Consider the following 15,506-nt stretch of genomic DNA (forward strand, 5'->3'; position numbering starts at 1 on the left):
CTGATCTGCCTTTACATTCTGAAGTTTTTCTTAAGCCAAAAACTGTTGTTTTTACAGAATAGTCAAAACTGATCTTGCATGCATGAACAACTGTAATCTAACACCATTTTGTGAAGACAGAAAATTGCTTCATAAAATATAAACTGCAGTTTTGTGTCTAGAGTTGAGGGATATCAAAGGAAAGATAGAGTATTATGTTTTTCTGTACATACAGAAATATATTATGGAGGAGATCAGGTGTTTTTGAAACTGATGCATATGTTTTCAAGTATGAATCTGGGTCACTGCATACAAAGTCTAACTTCTTTAACTATTCCGAATATCCCCCCAAAACCCTAGATAAATGGAGTGTTGTCAAATTACCTTAAAAATAAAAACAGTTCATGCTGGATAAACAAAAATGAAGGGGAAAATAGCTTTCATGGCTTTAAGCCATTTATTTTAAGTTATTCATCACTTCACCCTAAATCCTTTCCATTATTACAAAAGTGAAGCAAAGCCACTGTGTTTTCTGTCCTAATCCTCCTTCTCAGATGCTCTGCACAATATTTTTTTTAAATCAAGCTCCTAGGTAAACCATTTTCTGAGCACAAGAAGTTAGAGTTCACTTCATAAACCAGGTATTCTTCAAAGTTGTCATAAGCATATTATAGAAATACACACTACAAGACTGGGGTAGTGTACCTTATTAATATTTCATTTTGGTACAATATACTTGCATTAACTCTCTTAACACAGGTATCATACTGTTTCAAGTCAGAGAATCTAAAACATCGTAACAAAGATTAGACTAAGAGCAAAGCCTTGAAAACTACAGCCATTAGTCCTGTCATCCCCTATAAAGTTAATGGGTTGGAAAAATGGTCAATCTTTGGACTAAAAGTTGATATTTAATTGAAAGAAAATGTTTTTTAATTGTAATGGGGATTTTGCATTAGTGTGAACATGAAAAGGTACTAAAGAATCTAATGCAAGATTACGTATTGATTTCCATCTTGCCACTGGTGTAAAATGTAGGAATATTTCTATTTCATAAACAAGCTTACCTATTCAGCACCATGACTTCTTATTTGTTTTGAGGACATAGAAGATAGAATTGAATGAAGAGAAGAAATAATAAAATATTCTCAAACATTTTTTGCTGGTGTATAGGACAAAAGCCATGACACTGCTCTAAACCCTGATTGACTCTACATGAGAATTATCAAGATGTTATATGTCTCTTTCACATCTTCCAGGGTTATTTGGTTCAGGAAAGCAAGAGCATCTGTAAACCTAGCCCTACACAGCGTTAATCAAAATGGTTTTAGTGACCATGGATTATAACAAGATACATGACATAATGGATGTGAAAAGACTGGCCAGAATTAGCATCACTACAGCCTAGAAGGATGGAAGTATTTATAAAATCTATTTTTTTTCTTGAAGAGGAAAACGCTTGAGTTAAATCAATTACCATTCTAACTATTAGTAATACTTAGAATACGATGTTGAATTTGGGAAATGTCCATTTCCTTTTAATACAAACTTATTTAAATCAGGTTCCTTTAAGTCTTACACAATTTCTCCAATAATAAGCCACTACACTTTGACATTCCATTTAATGTACTTATAAACAAAAATTTATCATGAGTGAGAGAAATATATCAGCTATGATTTGGAAGTAAGTATTAGTTATTTCATTTAAAACTGAAAAATAGCATGAAAGATGGAGAAGGCAGTTAAACACTTTGTGAAAAGGATCACTATAATTCTGTTATAAAAGTTACTGTGCTACTGAATACTTACAGCTCGCTGTTAAGGTGCTTCTGTTATATACCCTATAGTCTACCATTTGTAAACACATCTTTTTGATGTCTCTGCCAACATCCTGGCAACAAAGCAGTGCAATTTCAAATGAGCTAATTAACTTAATTGTTGATGAAGCATGAAACAGTTCATTCACCCTGTTAGCTGCACCATGACAACATAAGAGTCTCAGCCCCTGAAGTTACTCATCTATAGCAGCCTATCTGTAGCTTTCCATTAAGATCTATTGCATACCAAAACGAGTATGGCTCTTCTGACAAAGACCAGTCCATAATATAAATACGTAGAGAATCAGCATTGTCGCAGAAGCTTTAAATGAACACAGAAGTACTAGCAACCAGGTAAATTAGAAAACAAACAAACAAACAAACAAACAAACAAAATCTCTAGAAACCAATTGTAGGTTGAAGCTGCAGCTGAAAAGCAGAGTCATTTATTTTCTAAATGCTCTGAATTGGACAACAACTGGCAAAACCAAACTCTGAAAGGAAAAACTTTCCACATCACTGTTCAGTTCTGAAAGGTGTAAACCCACCTGTTTGCAGTGTTTCTGGTCTGTATATATGGTGCACAGATAGGAGTAAAAGCAAAAATAAATTACCAAGTGAGAGTTAAATGGTCACATTTAGTCCTTTGTGCTTTTCTATTTATATTACACACATAATTCCTACTATATGCAAGCTGTCAGAATTTAAAACGTGCTTTTTCATACCTCTACTATCGAATATACAATCTAAAGCATCTCTTCAAATTTTCTGAGGCTCCATTTCAGTAAAGGATAATAAGAGGATTAAACACTGTGCTTTTGAAAGGCCTGCAAAAGTGTTCAACATGAAAGAAAGGATAACAATTTGACCCTCTGCAGATAGCCTCGATTATCCAGTTGCTTGGAACACATAAAAAATCTCTGACATGATTTACAGTAGAACTTTGTTTGCCATCCTTCTCTTTCCCTAGCCTTAAACAACCCTTTACCAATGAATAAAAATCAACCTACTTTAAAAATTGTCCAAAATCTTCACAAACACTTTCACAGCCAGGCCATTTGCAAACTCCATGCCCATAGAGAGTATGGGAGGCCCCAGTCTCCTCATGTGACGAGCTGTAGCAAAAGAATAAGGCATCAGATTCATCGCAAAAGCCATAATCGCTGGAGGCTGCTAGCGCCTGTCAGGTTGCGATCAGTGACAAACAGGTCAAAACAGGTCAATTTAGCTCAGAGCAGTCAGAAAAATTTAATCGTTCTATTGAATAGTTCAACTGCCAAGGCTAGATGATGTTCCAATTAGAGAAGAAATAGAGCCAAAGATGACTGTTAATAAAGGATGAAAAAATAAGATGACTGTATAATACCATGCTAATTCTGCCATATGACCTTGGTGTAACATTTTACCTATAAATAAAAAATATACTCATAGATGATCAATTCTGCAAAGAAATATTGAAGATGGACAGTCAGAATTTATGAATAAGGTGAATGTTACTATAAAACATTTGAATTTTCTCCTAAAATGTGTGTAAAGTTAAAGCGACTTTTATAAAGAAATATTTTTGTTCACAACTGTTGCTTCCATTAACTACTCAGCTTTATAAAACACCCCAGCTCTTTTTCATTTCTTTTTCTGGAACCTCAGCAATAGTTTCATCCACGCGCAGGTATCAAAGCGATTCAGGGGACTGCCCCAGAGGTGGGCACTAGCTGTACATTCTACAGGAAAGAACCAACCTGTCTAGCATATAAACACAAATTAATCTGAACTAAAAGTACCACTATAAATGTATCTAGAGAAGTAACAATTTTTGAATAGTAAAAAAAAAACAGTGGAAAATGTCCTCACAGTGAAATGAGGACCAGGGACACTTAAATTATAGTCGCCCATTTCAAACATTAAAGTAATTAAAGCAAATATTTATATGAAAATACAATTATTTACAATTCAGATTATGTAGATACAAATTAAAATTTATCTTTTATTGAGATCATCTACATCACTCAATCCTAACATACAGCACTGGTCATAAGTGCTAAAGATAATACATATTCTCTTATACTTTTAATCCATCACCTGAAAATAAGGAACAGTGTGTCTGTCAGTGTGTCTGAAAAACTATTTTAACTTAATCCATACGGTCACATTCTATTGCATTACATTAATGCAACTAAAAATTTGTATGAAATGTCAACTGAGTTACTGTAGTATACACAAGAAGCAAAATTCAGCGGTTTTCTTCACAAGATGTAAACAAACTGTCTTAATGTACTAATTGAATACAGCACTTTTACACAGAACATTTGCACTGAATTACAGCATCAGTTTACCAGACATATGTACATTTTCTATGAAAACAGCAGTGTCTGATTCAATAGTAAATGTCTGATTGCCAGATGTGTGAATTCAAATACGCATGAAACTATGTGCCTACAAAGTGCCCACAAATCTGCACTGACACTCTAAAACAGCACCTGCTATTCTGGACTTCTAATTGTTACTGAAAGTACCACAAGTTCATGTGGTATAAAACCGTAGGCAGGTAACTGCAGTTGCGCTGACAAAATTAGACATCATTACTGAACATGATGCCCTATTGATAAACTATTTAGAAAAATCAGGTCTCCATAATCTCTTAAGTAACCTGTATTATGTTGTGATTTGAAATAATGCTCCTTACGATATTAAAAAACAGCTTTACGTCAAATGATAAGCACAGTTGAAATCTCATCAGCATTACCTGTCTCGCCTTGCATTTAGAACTGAAGACTGTCCATTCACTATGGAATGATGAGTTATTGGTGGTGATGCTTTGGAAGTGGTGGAGGAGGTAGTAGAGGAGGAATTGTTAGTAGTGAGGTCTAGCCCTCCGTGTTTAATGCCATTGTCTTCCATACTGTGAACTCCAGTCACTTCTTTCCATAACTGCTGAATCTCAGCAGGACTTAAGCCAGCTATAAAATGAAAGAGAGCCCCACTAATATAAGAAAATAAGAGTTTCATATAATGAGCTCAGTATCATTAATGGATTGATGCCAACAATACAGGTGATGCCCTTTTTCCAGCACAATCAACGTGTTGTAAAACATAATTTCAATTTTCTTCTGTCAAAATTCAGGTAATCTAACTGCCTTTCTTTTGTGTTACAAACAGTCAATTAAAACCCACCAATTTCAATAATATTAAACTCCTTCTTAAAACACTCATTCGAGGATCAAAGAGTACACATGACAAAGAACTTGTAACCACTTCTTCAAAAACTACTACTAAAGACATTTTTAGATGAGATTTCTACTGTCTGCAGAATCAATTTCTTGACATGCAAACATGACTCAATGCTTCCACAGTTTACTCAGCTTTTAGAATTGTTGTTTAATCAGATATGAAGTGGAAAATAGAAAAATACATCACACTAAGGATACAAGCAATAATAGGATACAAGCAATATTACTCTCTTAGAAGACTTAAAAAGCAGGGAGTGGGGAAAACAGAGACGAGGGGGAGAAATCAGAAGATGAAACTGAAATCATTGAGATCGTAACAGGTTTAACATTTGGGCAGAATGCATCTAACTTTAATAATACATACATATTAATTAGACCCAAATAATAATTAGCAAATTGTCCATTTTAAAAATGTATTTTTAAGAGACAAAAACAAACTAAATATTTGAAAGAACAAAACTACTACAGCACAGAGCTAGATATTGGTGATTGCTTAGCTTTTTTGGTGTCATTCAACGGCACCAAAGAGCGAGAGAGCCAACAAAACTGGCCCATTTAGAATTCCCTCTGCAAGGATGAAATTACATGCAGACCGACAAACCCCTCCACTGTTTTTTGTCCAGCCCTATTGCAGAAAACAAATCGGAGGGCTTGGCTAGGAGAAAGGAGACTCTGCCTCACCATCTCCTGGGGTCATGGGCAGCCACACAAAACTGAAAGAGCTTCTCAAACTTCTCCACTGTGTGCACAGCACTATTTTGGAGTCTAGCCACCAGGTATCTGCAGATAAAGCTTAAAGAAATGTTTGCCCTCTACTCCACTTGTAAGCCTTGCACTTGTAGTTCTCAGGATTCATCCTTGGCTACAAATAGCAGTGTCTGAATATATTCATGTATCTATGTTAGTGTTGTCTGGCTTGAGCCGAACATTTTACATGAAGTCATCACCATTACAATATGCTTCTGCCTGAAGTAAAAACTCCCAAAACACAGGCAATAGAAGAGATGTGAGCGTGCTCATACCTTCCCTCCAAACATGCATCTAAGATAGGAAATGATGATACTGAAAGATGCAGAGTTCACCATAACTATATGCATCTTTTGTCACTACCAATCTGTATAAACTTCATGTCTCTCTTTTGAAGAACACTCCAATTAGATGTAGAAAAGAATGAGAATCCCAGAGAGATGCTTGTGAAAGATCTGGTTTCACACACAGGATTTTCAGCCTGACACAGTCTGGGTCAGAGATATCTTGAAATTTAACTGCCTTTTGTATCTCATCTCAACTACTGAAATTAGATTAAGACATGCTCGCATTACCAGAACTGCATGGTAGCTGCAAAGCATTCAAAATGCTGATTCTGTCTGAATTTAATTTTTGCTCTTATTTTCTGAAATAGCTCAAGTTTATTGACCTTCAGGAAAGGATTTAAAATTAGTCTAATCTTTCAAACTTTTCATTGAGGATAGCTTGGTTTGGTAAATAAGATGCATTAGAAAGATGTAAAGATCTTTTTCCACCATTTGGCAAGTTTATTAGATTCCATTTTATACTGAGGATATAGGAACTCACACTACTGAAATGGATTCAACAAAAAATTATGAAAAAGTAGTGTAAGTTCCTTAATATTTCTCAGTAATTGTCTCACCATGAAGTGTACAAAGTTATGAAAAATAGACTACTAGTTATTTACAGAAATAAAAATTTCTGGAGGTAGCCAGGAAACAAATTGGTTGGAAGGTATTCGCAGTTTTTTAAATTTATGTAAGGAGCTCATTTTTAGACCATTATTTTGTGTCCTGCTTTTCTAGCTTAGATACCGATGTCCAATGGCAAACTCACTTAATTAAAAAGTGAAAAAAAGAGAGTTGACTGGAATGTCTTAAAACTGGAGTTTATATTGTTTGTACAGCAAAAAGCTAGGATTTAAGGACGTAAGCAAAGAAGCTAGACTCCAATTTACTGCATTAGCGAGATGGATCCAACAGGAGTAACAGTAATACTAGTTGTAATTGTTTAATGAAGGTAAGTAATTACTGCAGTTTTCATGAGGTACGTCCCAGCAACTCTGCAAATAACCCATTTTAGCATGGTAAATAATAGTTACCTGCAAATGTAATCACAAATCAAAATGAAAAGTAATGCATCCAGTTAGGTGATGTGATACATACAGCACATTATTTACTCCAAAGTGTTCCCTTCTTCCTGCAGTTGAAAAAAATAAACTAATTTTGTGTTAAAAAAAATTAAAAAGCAAGAATAAACTGTTTGAGTGATCAGAGGGAGAACATATCATTGTGTCTTGCACCAAGGAAGTTTTTATCACGGATGGTCGAACTTTGGGCCCTGAGGGGTGTGAGTGAGGAATGCCCCAGGATCCCGTGTCTGTGCTGGGGGTGGCTGGAGTGACTGTGCTTCCCCATATTCAGGAGTCTTCCATCACGCTTTGCTCATGGTCCTGCAACCCAGTCCTTTGCAGTCTTAAACTATGGACTGAGCTGTACCTCTAGTCTGCCTAGCTTGCCTGGATTTGTCAAAGCAGAAAAGAATTTCTCTCTGGGCTCGGGTTGGTTAATCTTAGCACTTTTTTGGAGCACTCCGAAGGGTTGCCTTTTAGGATAAAATGTATACTTACTTTTAGGATAAAAAACATCTTAAAAGTATAAAGCTAATAAGGGAATTTATAATTAATTGCAAATTATAGCAATTATGTAGTTTTTGTGCCTAAAAAAGACCAACTCCCATTTTATAAGAGATCTGTAAAATGGCTGATGGATAGTTTAGTCTGGAGGTAAAAGCAGGGTAAGTTTTAAAGTTTCATAGGTTGTGATAACCCTCAAAATATCCTCTCCACACTATGTTAAAGGAGAAAGGGTTAAGAAGAGGATCCAGAGTGGGATAAAAAAGAGGGACTGTACTAAAAACCAGCCAGTATTGATTTGCCAGTGTAGAAACACTTAACAGTCTACTAACACGAACGAATTTTTATTTTTGAGATCAGTTTGGTAACTCTTTTTATTGCTACCTAATCTGTTTTTGCTTTTATTTTTCAATTAATACTTATTAAAACTACCACTTATCATATTCATCCATGCATTTGTTTTTTGTTCTCCTACACAGCCTGATCAAAACTTATGTTTTCGGGAGGGGGGTTATTATTGCCAGTTAGAATCCTTTGCATTTAGTTAACATCAGTGTAGCATTACATGTAGGTGACTCTTTGTGAGCCACTGGCTTTGTATACCGGACAGTGAAGATCTTGTCACAAAATAAATGCTAAAACACCTCTTTTTTCTCTTATTTGCTATACCTGACCATCAAGAAAGCATGGTAAATGTTCTTGTCCTTTAAAGGCAGAAACTATACTTGGAGCAAATATTGTTTCTATATGCAAACCTCACAGCTGAACTTGGAAGCTATTTCTTTTTATATTAATGAATGCCAAAACCCTGCTCTCTTTGTCACTAATAAATTGTGTTTTACAGAACTCTTTATGATTGATAACTTATAAACAAGAAAACTCCTGTGTACTATTTTTTTAGTCACCGATATAACTCACCAGGTATTTCTAAGTGGACCCATATAAAAATAATTGTGTTACCTATCTGTAAATCCTTCTGTATAGCCATATAATATATCCCGCAACACTGCAGAAGGAGAAAACTATCCTTTTACCACATTCAGCAGATATTCTTTTGCCTGAAATAAGTTCTAGTGCTGAAGATTTAATTTGGTATTACCACAGAATGTCTATCATACAATTACTAAGTTTCCATGAGAAAATGAAGGAAAAGATTGATTTTCTTACTCTTTGCATAGTCACAAGCCCCCATCCAGGAGCATCTATGTTAAAATTAGTAAGTAGTAGTTGGATATTTTCTATGTGTAAATAAACTGAAGTTATAAGAAAGTCTCAACTGATCTGAACCCTATTAATCTTCATTACATTATTATAAACCGGACTGGGTGCTGTATGTATCTCTCTATGAAAGATGTTATGTGGCTATCGGAGGAGCCTACAGAAAGAACTCTTAATCAGTCATAATTCTGTATTTGGTTCTCTCTGTTTCAGCTTCTTACTGAAAACACATTCCTTCTTACCCTCATCACTCTAACTTCACATCTCCTGTCACAGAGTTAGTGGCCATTCTGGAGATGCAGAGGTTTTCCAGGGGAAGCTGTCCTGTGTTTTCTTCCTCTACTCATCCATATCAGGGCTACCAAAAATCAAAGTACTATGAATTCACTTATTTACTTAAAGGAATCCCAGAGACACAGAAGATACTAGAACTAGAAGAGAAAAATGAAGAATGAAATACTCGACTGGAATTCATTATAATTAAAAAGGAAGAGGACAGAAGCAAACGAGATTGATTTACTTTCGAAAGAATAATCCAGAAATATTTTAAATGTAAAAATTTGTCTTATCTTATTTCTTTAGGGTCAATTTCTTGTCATGACTTCACTTACACTTAATTCTTTGAGTAAAAGACACCGGGGTGGCTGTTTACTAGTTCTCCTAAAAATGTTTTGAAAAATGGTTTTATTTTATATGTGTTTTTCTACTAAAAGTAGATGAATGACTGTTGCATTAAACTAATGAATGCAATTGGGTAGGAGGGCTGAGGGAAATCTGTGGGGAATGCTTAATGTGAGAGAAAACCTGAGGAATTCCTTTTGCAACAGATGGCACAAGAGGAGGCTGCAGAAGGTAAAGCTGTTCACGGGGAGGCTGTGTTTCAATTACTTTTTTCCGATGTGACTTTGTACAAAAGGAGTCTCACATGTACAAAATTTATGAATCAGCTTGCCTCCCCACTGCTATTCCCAAATAATAATATTTAATGCGATAGCTTATTTGTGGGTTTTTTTTTGTTGTAGTATTTTTTTGCATCTTTAGGTATGCCTGTGCCATAGCTTTTTCACACAACAAAACATATGGAATCCATGTATTTATTTGTAATCTCTGCCTTCCAGGGACTGAGGCTTCAAGTGGTTCAAGTATTTCTCATGTCTTTTTTCTGCCTTTTTTTGACAACTTTATAGTCTATATAACATGTACTCTGCTCTTGCTCATTGAATTTCCAAGGCTTCAATTTCATAATAGTTATCTATCTGGTGGAGGAACCTACATATGGACGTAAACGCCAATTAAAACCGTCATGAACACAGTCTAAATAATGGTCACTGCAGGCCTGGAGCTTCAGAGATTAGAATATTATGCAGTTTTTAGGACAGTCATTTAGCTCACCTCTGTACTGTAACATAAACAAACACACATGCCTCATAGACCGTCCTTAACATATGAAGTCTTTGACCTTGACCTACAATGTAAGCAGTATTTATTTTCAAATTAACTTACTTTTCAAAAAAACGTGTGCCCTACTTTCTTTTGATCATGAATGTATTTGTGGACTAGAGAGTAGTAGAGAGTTTGAGCTTATTTATCATATTGAGAAATCTTGATCAAACTGACTAAGGGAAAATTTTTATTTTCTAAAAGCCTTTACTATTATTTGTCAGTCACAATTCTTTATTACTGTATTCACAACTTACAAAAACTGTTGTCATATTTAACAAATAAAAAGGATAGCAAAGAAAAGGAGTCCTATGATATGTCCCTAAATTCATCTCATCAGTTGAAGATTCAAAGTGTTTTTTCATACCAAACACTCTTTTCTTAGAAGAAAAAAAAGTAGGTTTTAGAATGACTTTAATATCACTGCCCAATATCTTTTAGAAACTTATATTATGTGAAATGATTACACTGCTGCTAAATCAGATTTCTGTAATTCCTCAGAGAAAAGCAATGGTGCTTGAATTGTGATGCTATTAGAAATTGTTTTCAGTACATAAGGCTAATAAATATGCATTTTATATCTAAGAAAAAGCAATCAAAAGCTGTTTTCTTCCATAAAAGTACGCTGTAAAATTTATCACACTGAAGAAAATTTGGTAATATGAATAATAGTATTCTAATAATAAAACAGGTTTAAATGTCATAAAGTGAAACTTCTGAAATTCAGATCCAAATGGATAGAAATGGTTAAAAAAGTTTTGAATTAGAAACTACCCCAATCATATATACTTGGTATACCTTGTGGCAGAGACTGGACAGGAAGAGCAGACTGGCCAGGTGGGATGGAAATGAGTCCCTGACGCTGAAGGTTCAGCAGATGCTGCTGCTGCTGAAGTTGTTGCATCTGGAGGAGCTGCTGCTGGAAGACAAGCTGCTGCGCTGCCAACTGCTGCTGCTGCTGCTACAAAAAGAAAGAAAACAAAAAGCAAATGCAACAGAGAATAAAGTGTGCAGTGAAAGCCAGAAAGCCAAAAACAGAAACTCAATTTCTTTCCCTTTAATCTTGGGAATTTGATCTCTAAATTCCATTTAATCTCTAAATTCCCTTTAATTATTAAATAATAATGCTATTTGTAGAAAACTCAGACAGTGAAATAGTTTGAAATTTTCTGTTATATTCATTCAAGCTACTAGGTGTTAGGGAAAATGGCAAGATACGCTCAAGGACACACACAAGAAAACGGTCAGAAGAAAGTATATAACAGCCGTTTCAAGCAAATACAAAAAAAGCCCAGCTCATGGCAGATGATAACAAACTTATCTATGCTAAAAGTGTGACTCTTTACAGCGGTCTGTGATTCAAAGGCACTCTTGTTTTTCCAGTTGACTAAGTTTGGTCTGCAGTGGTCCATGAATGTGGTCTCCAGTGATCTATTAGCAAACTGGGATGTAGCCTTCATTTCACCAGCCTGTTAGCTCTCCCTCTTTTCTTGTTGGAATACATTAAAACGAGCATTGCATTCAAGGGAAAGAAGTGCCCTATTATGAGTAAAAGTATAACTTCCAATTTTGTGAGGCATTACAAGACAAACTGGAGTTCTTTAGACTCAGGAGGGCATAAGAAGGCGGTCACACTTCAGAGAGAGACAAGCTGCTGCGGAAGACCTTTCCTTTTTAGTTTGGGGAAAAGAGAAACTTCTGATGCGCTCACTGGAAAACAGACTGCATAATAGAGCAAGTCATGTGGATTGCCCAGAGCCTCCGGAGAAATAAGGGAGCAATTTCTATTCCGTAGTTGATGGCTGTCTGAAATTCTATTCACAAATCCAAACAGAGACAAAGCCTCAGGAGGTCAGAACTTCTTCCTGTACGTTTGCATAATGGGCAGCTTGAAGACAACATCTAGGATACCTGCTGATCAATTTAACTACTTCAACATGTTTTGTTTGTATTATGTTTATATTTGATGCAGTTTGCTGACAAGTGCAAGCCAGGCCTGAGAAACCAGCTTGTCAGGTTGATTTATGAGCACATCAAACTGTAACTTCCTACTCGCCACTCCAAACCTACAGTAGCAGTTCATTAATCAGGGGCCTGTGACTTTGAAATCTGTGCTCAACTGTTTTTTTCAACCATGGACTAAATTTGCATGCTCTCTGAGCTGTACCACAGCAAAAAGTCAGGTTCCTTCCCTAACTGAAATTCTCTGTGAATACAAGATAATCAGTACTTTGTCCACCACACAGCTTGTCCTTTGCACACTCTGATTCATTAGCGAACATTAGACGACAGCAGCACTAGACTGCTCAAATCCTGCGTTTGAGAAGGGGGAGCAAGAGAATTATACTGGCACTGCTATTAAGCCCAGGAAAAACATAAGAACAAATCTTTGATAGCTAGATTCTCGCTACAGGAAACGGTTCTTGTCTTTTCCGAGCTCCTGACAGCTCACGCTAGTATGTATAAGCAAGTGTCTTAGCACCTACCTCTTTTGCTTGCTTTCCTGGATGTTGTTGCTGCTGTTGCTGCTGCTGCTGTTGCTGCTGTTGCTGCTGCTGCTGCTGTTGTTGCTGCTGTTGTTGCTGCTGTTGCTGTTGTTGTTGCTGCTGCTGTTGCTGCTGCTGCAAAAGCTGAAGATGTAACTGCTCTTGCTGTTTCTTGTAAAACTCTTGTAGTTGTTGCTGAATAAACCATTTTGACTTTAATAAATAAAGGCAAAAGTTTCAAGTATTATAAATCTCCTAAACTCTTCTAGATTGGCATATGGTAGCGTAGCCATTAAGAATCACCTCATAACAAAAATGTGATTTGAAGAGGCAGATCTACATACATTTTTTTCCAAGGCGGTTCTGAAATTTTCCAATGCAGATTCCAAAATATCCTAAACAGAAGGGTATAGAAAATCTGTATTCTACAGGGAATGCAAGAGCCAAATTAACTCCTCAAATAACTATACCCAAGTTCCTCACATATCCTTATAACAAATCAGAAGCTGTACTCATCCACTTGCAAGAAACCAACAAGTCACTAAGGCCAAACAAAACTGTCTGTTTCTTAGGGAAAAAAAAGGTAATTAAACTGTCAATCTGTTTAGTGGGATGCCAGATTCACAATTGAAGGTGAATTGTCTGTAAGGATCGTGGTACCAGATATCAGTGTTTAAACATAAAATGACTGAGCTATGACTAACAGACATATCATTTTCTGTATGATAATTAAGCACACACCCAAAAATCCACTCTATGTTACACTGAGGTACTGATCACTGACACTATCTCTATTGTATTAGTAACAAGTTCACTGATTCCTGATTTAGCTGCCAGATTTTGTGCTAAGGAAACAGCAACCATCCTTCTTCTCTTTAGCCACATCTGGGACAAATTTTTGGATGCAAAAAACAAAACAAAAAAACTTTTTCCCATGATGAAAGAAACTATTAAGTTCAAATTTCATAACCGCATTCCATTTATGTGTCTAAAGGGAGCACTAAAGTGTTATGAATTTTAAAGCAACAATTATCTACAACTCTATTTGCACTTCCTTTGGCAAGTCTACAATTAAAATGTGCCTAAGCACTTGAAAATTTAAATATCAATTTGTTCGGTATTTGTAATGCATCTGCCACTACTGTTGCTACTATTTTTAATATAATATTTAATGTTTCGAAATTGCAATTTCACACTTTTGCAATTAAAATAAGAAATTTAAAGACTGAGAAATTTCACATTTATTTTCATTCTTTTTGGTGTAATGAGCGATGAAATATTAAAAAATAAGACCCATAAAATCGCAGCCAACACTTGCGAGAATGCCCTGTGCTAAAAGTCCAAAGCAGGTAACCCACATTACCTGCTGCAACATAACTGCTTGCTGCTGCTGAAGAAGGGCTTGAAGCTGCTGTGGAGACAACACTTGCTGCTGGAGAATCTGCTGCATTTGCTGAGGGGTGATCACCTGGGGAGTCATCATGGCCACTGACACAGGCACCTGCACAGAGAAAGAAAGATATCATCATCAAACGCGCTTTAGTTCGCCTCCATCACAGCTGTACGTCTTTTTTATTTTGTACCAAAGATGGACCATAATTTTTTGCATAATATTTATCACTGCAAAGTTCCAGTTTCAGTCAGAACCTGTTATTTTAAGACCACAGTACTGTGGCACTCTATTTCCAGAGGCATCAGATTCGATCAGACTCAAGCTTTACGTTTCGCATCTCATGTATTACTGCAAGAAATTTAAGCATTGGCTAGTACAAATGTGTATTTAAAAATAAATGATCACATGGCAGGGCTCTCAACACTTCATAATCAATCATCTTATCAAGTGTCATAATGTTACGAATGGAAAAACCTATTGAGACTGTTTCAAAAGATACGATTAAAACAGACAGAAAAATAAGTATCTTAAAGCACTGAATGTTTTACGCAATAAAGACACTTAGCCTAGAAAAATATCTGTATAATACATCATTTCAGCATAAGAAAACCTTTCTCGTTCAGCTATTCTTTTAAGGAAGGCTGATTTGCACAAGAAAAACAATACTACCGATACACTGCAGTACAGAGCAGAGGACACCGTCTCTGTTACCCGGTCTTTGCCGAAGGAAATGTATTTACAGTCATTCCTAACTGCAAAATGAAAGTTTGGAAATCTTGTCATAAGATTATTAGTTTGTCCAATAAACTCTAAGAGAAGGTATTTTTGTTCAGGTGCTATTTTGGATATAGCTTTACTGTCTGTTTGCTATACACCGAGATGAAGCGTATACGTCTAGGTAAACACCCATCCACACGCTCTTAGGTCTATCTGTGTGTGAGTGGGAAAGATACAGCAGCCATGTGTGTTTGCGCATGTAAGAGAGAAAAGTCCTGTAAAAGAGCCCGAGGTATGTGCCTAGCTGCTGCAGTAGATGCGCTATGTGAAACCATTACTTGAACCAACCAGTACATAATCAAACAGCTGTCAGCAGGCCAAGTTTTCCTCCCTTGAAAAAGCAGTTGCTTTCTCGCCTAGCAAGAGTCAATTGTTTCTTCTGTAAATAATAGCAAGCTGTTATCTAAATATCATTTTGCCACATGTTTGTAGGACATTGCAGTCTGCTGTAAATCAGCAAAAATAACATTATTATTAATAAAATGATTCACAAGCCAATCTTAAAGAGGAAACACTTCTATAATA

General features: G+C 36.0%; 1 protein-coding gene across 5 annotated transcripts in view; it reads right to left on the reverse strand.

Moving 5' to 3' along the window:
* The window catches only part of FOXP2 (forkhead box P2), a 64,219-nt gene extending 49,895 nt beyond the window's left edge, over positions 1-14,324 (reverse strand). Inside the window, exons 1-6 of one of the 5 annotated variants that reach the window (XM_026090751.1) lie at positions 14,175-14,309; positions 12,951-13,006; positions 12,812-12,845; positions 11,124-11,286; positions 4,540-4,753; positions 2,807-2,911 (exon numbers count right to left, since the gene is read on the reverse strand). In XM_026090751.1, the coding sequence (XP_025946536.1) occupies positions 2,807-2,911; positions 4,540-4,753; positions 11,124-11,286; positions 12,812-12,845; positions 12,951-13,006; positions 14,175-14,294 (692 nt within the window). In that variant the 5' untranslated portion in view covers positions 14,295-14,309. Of the gene's footprint in view, positions 1-2,806; positions 2,912-4,539; positions 4,754-11,123; positions 11,289-12,811; positions 13,007-14,174 lie in introns of all 5 variants that reach the window. The other 4 variants (XM_026090752.1, XM_026090749.1, XM_026090750.1 and 1 more) reach the window with 4 other exon arrangements.
* Between the last annotated feature and the right edge of the window lie 1,182 nt (positions 14,325-15,506).

This window comes from Apteryx rowi, unplaced genomic scaffold, assembly GCF_003343035.1.
Source record: "Apteryx rowi isolate R43461 unplaced genomic scaffold, aptRow1 scaffold_878, whole genome shotgun sequence".
Lineage (NCBI taxonomy): Eukaryota > Metazoa > Chordata > Aves > Apterygiformes > Apterygidae > Apteryx > Apteryx rowi.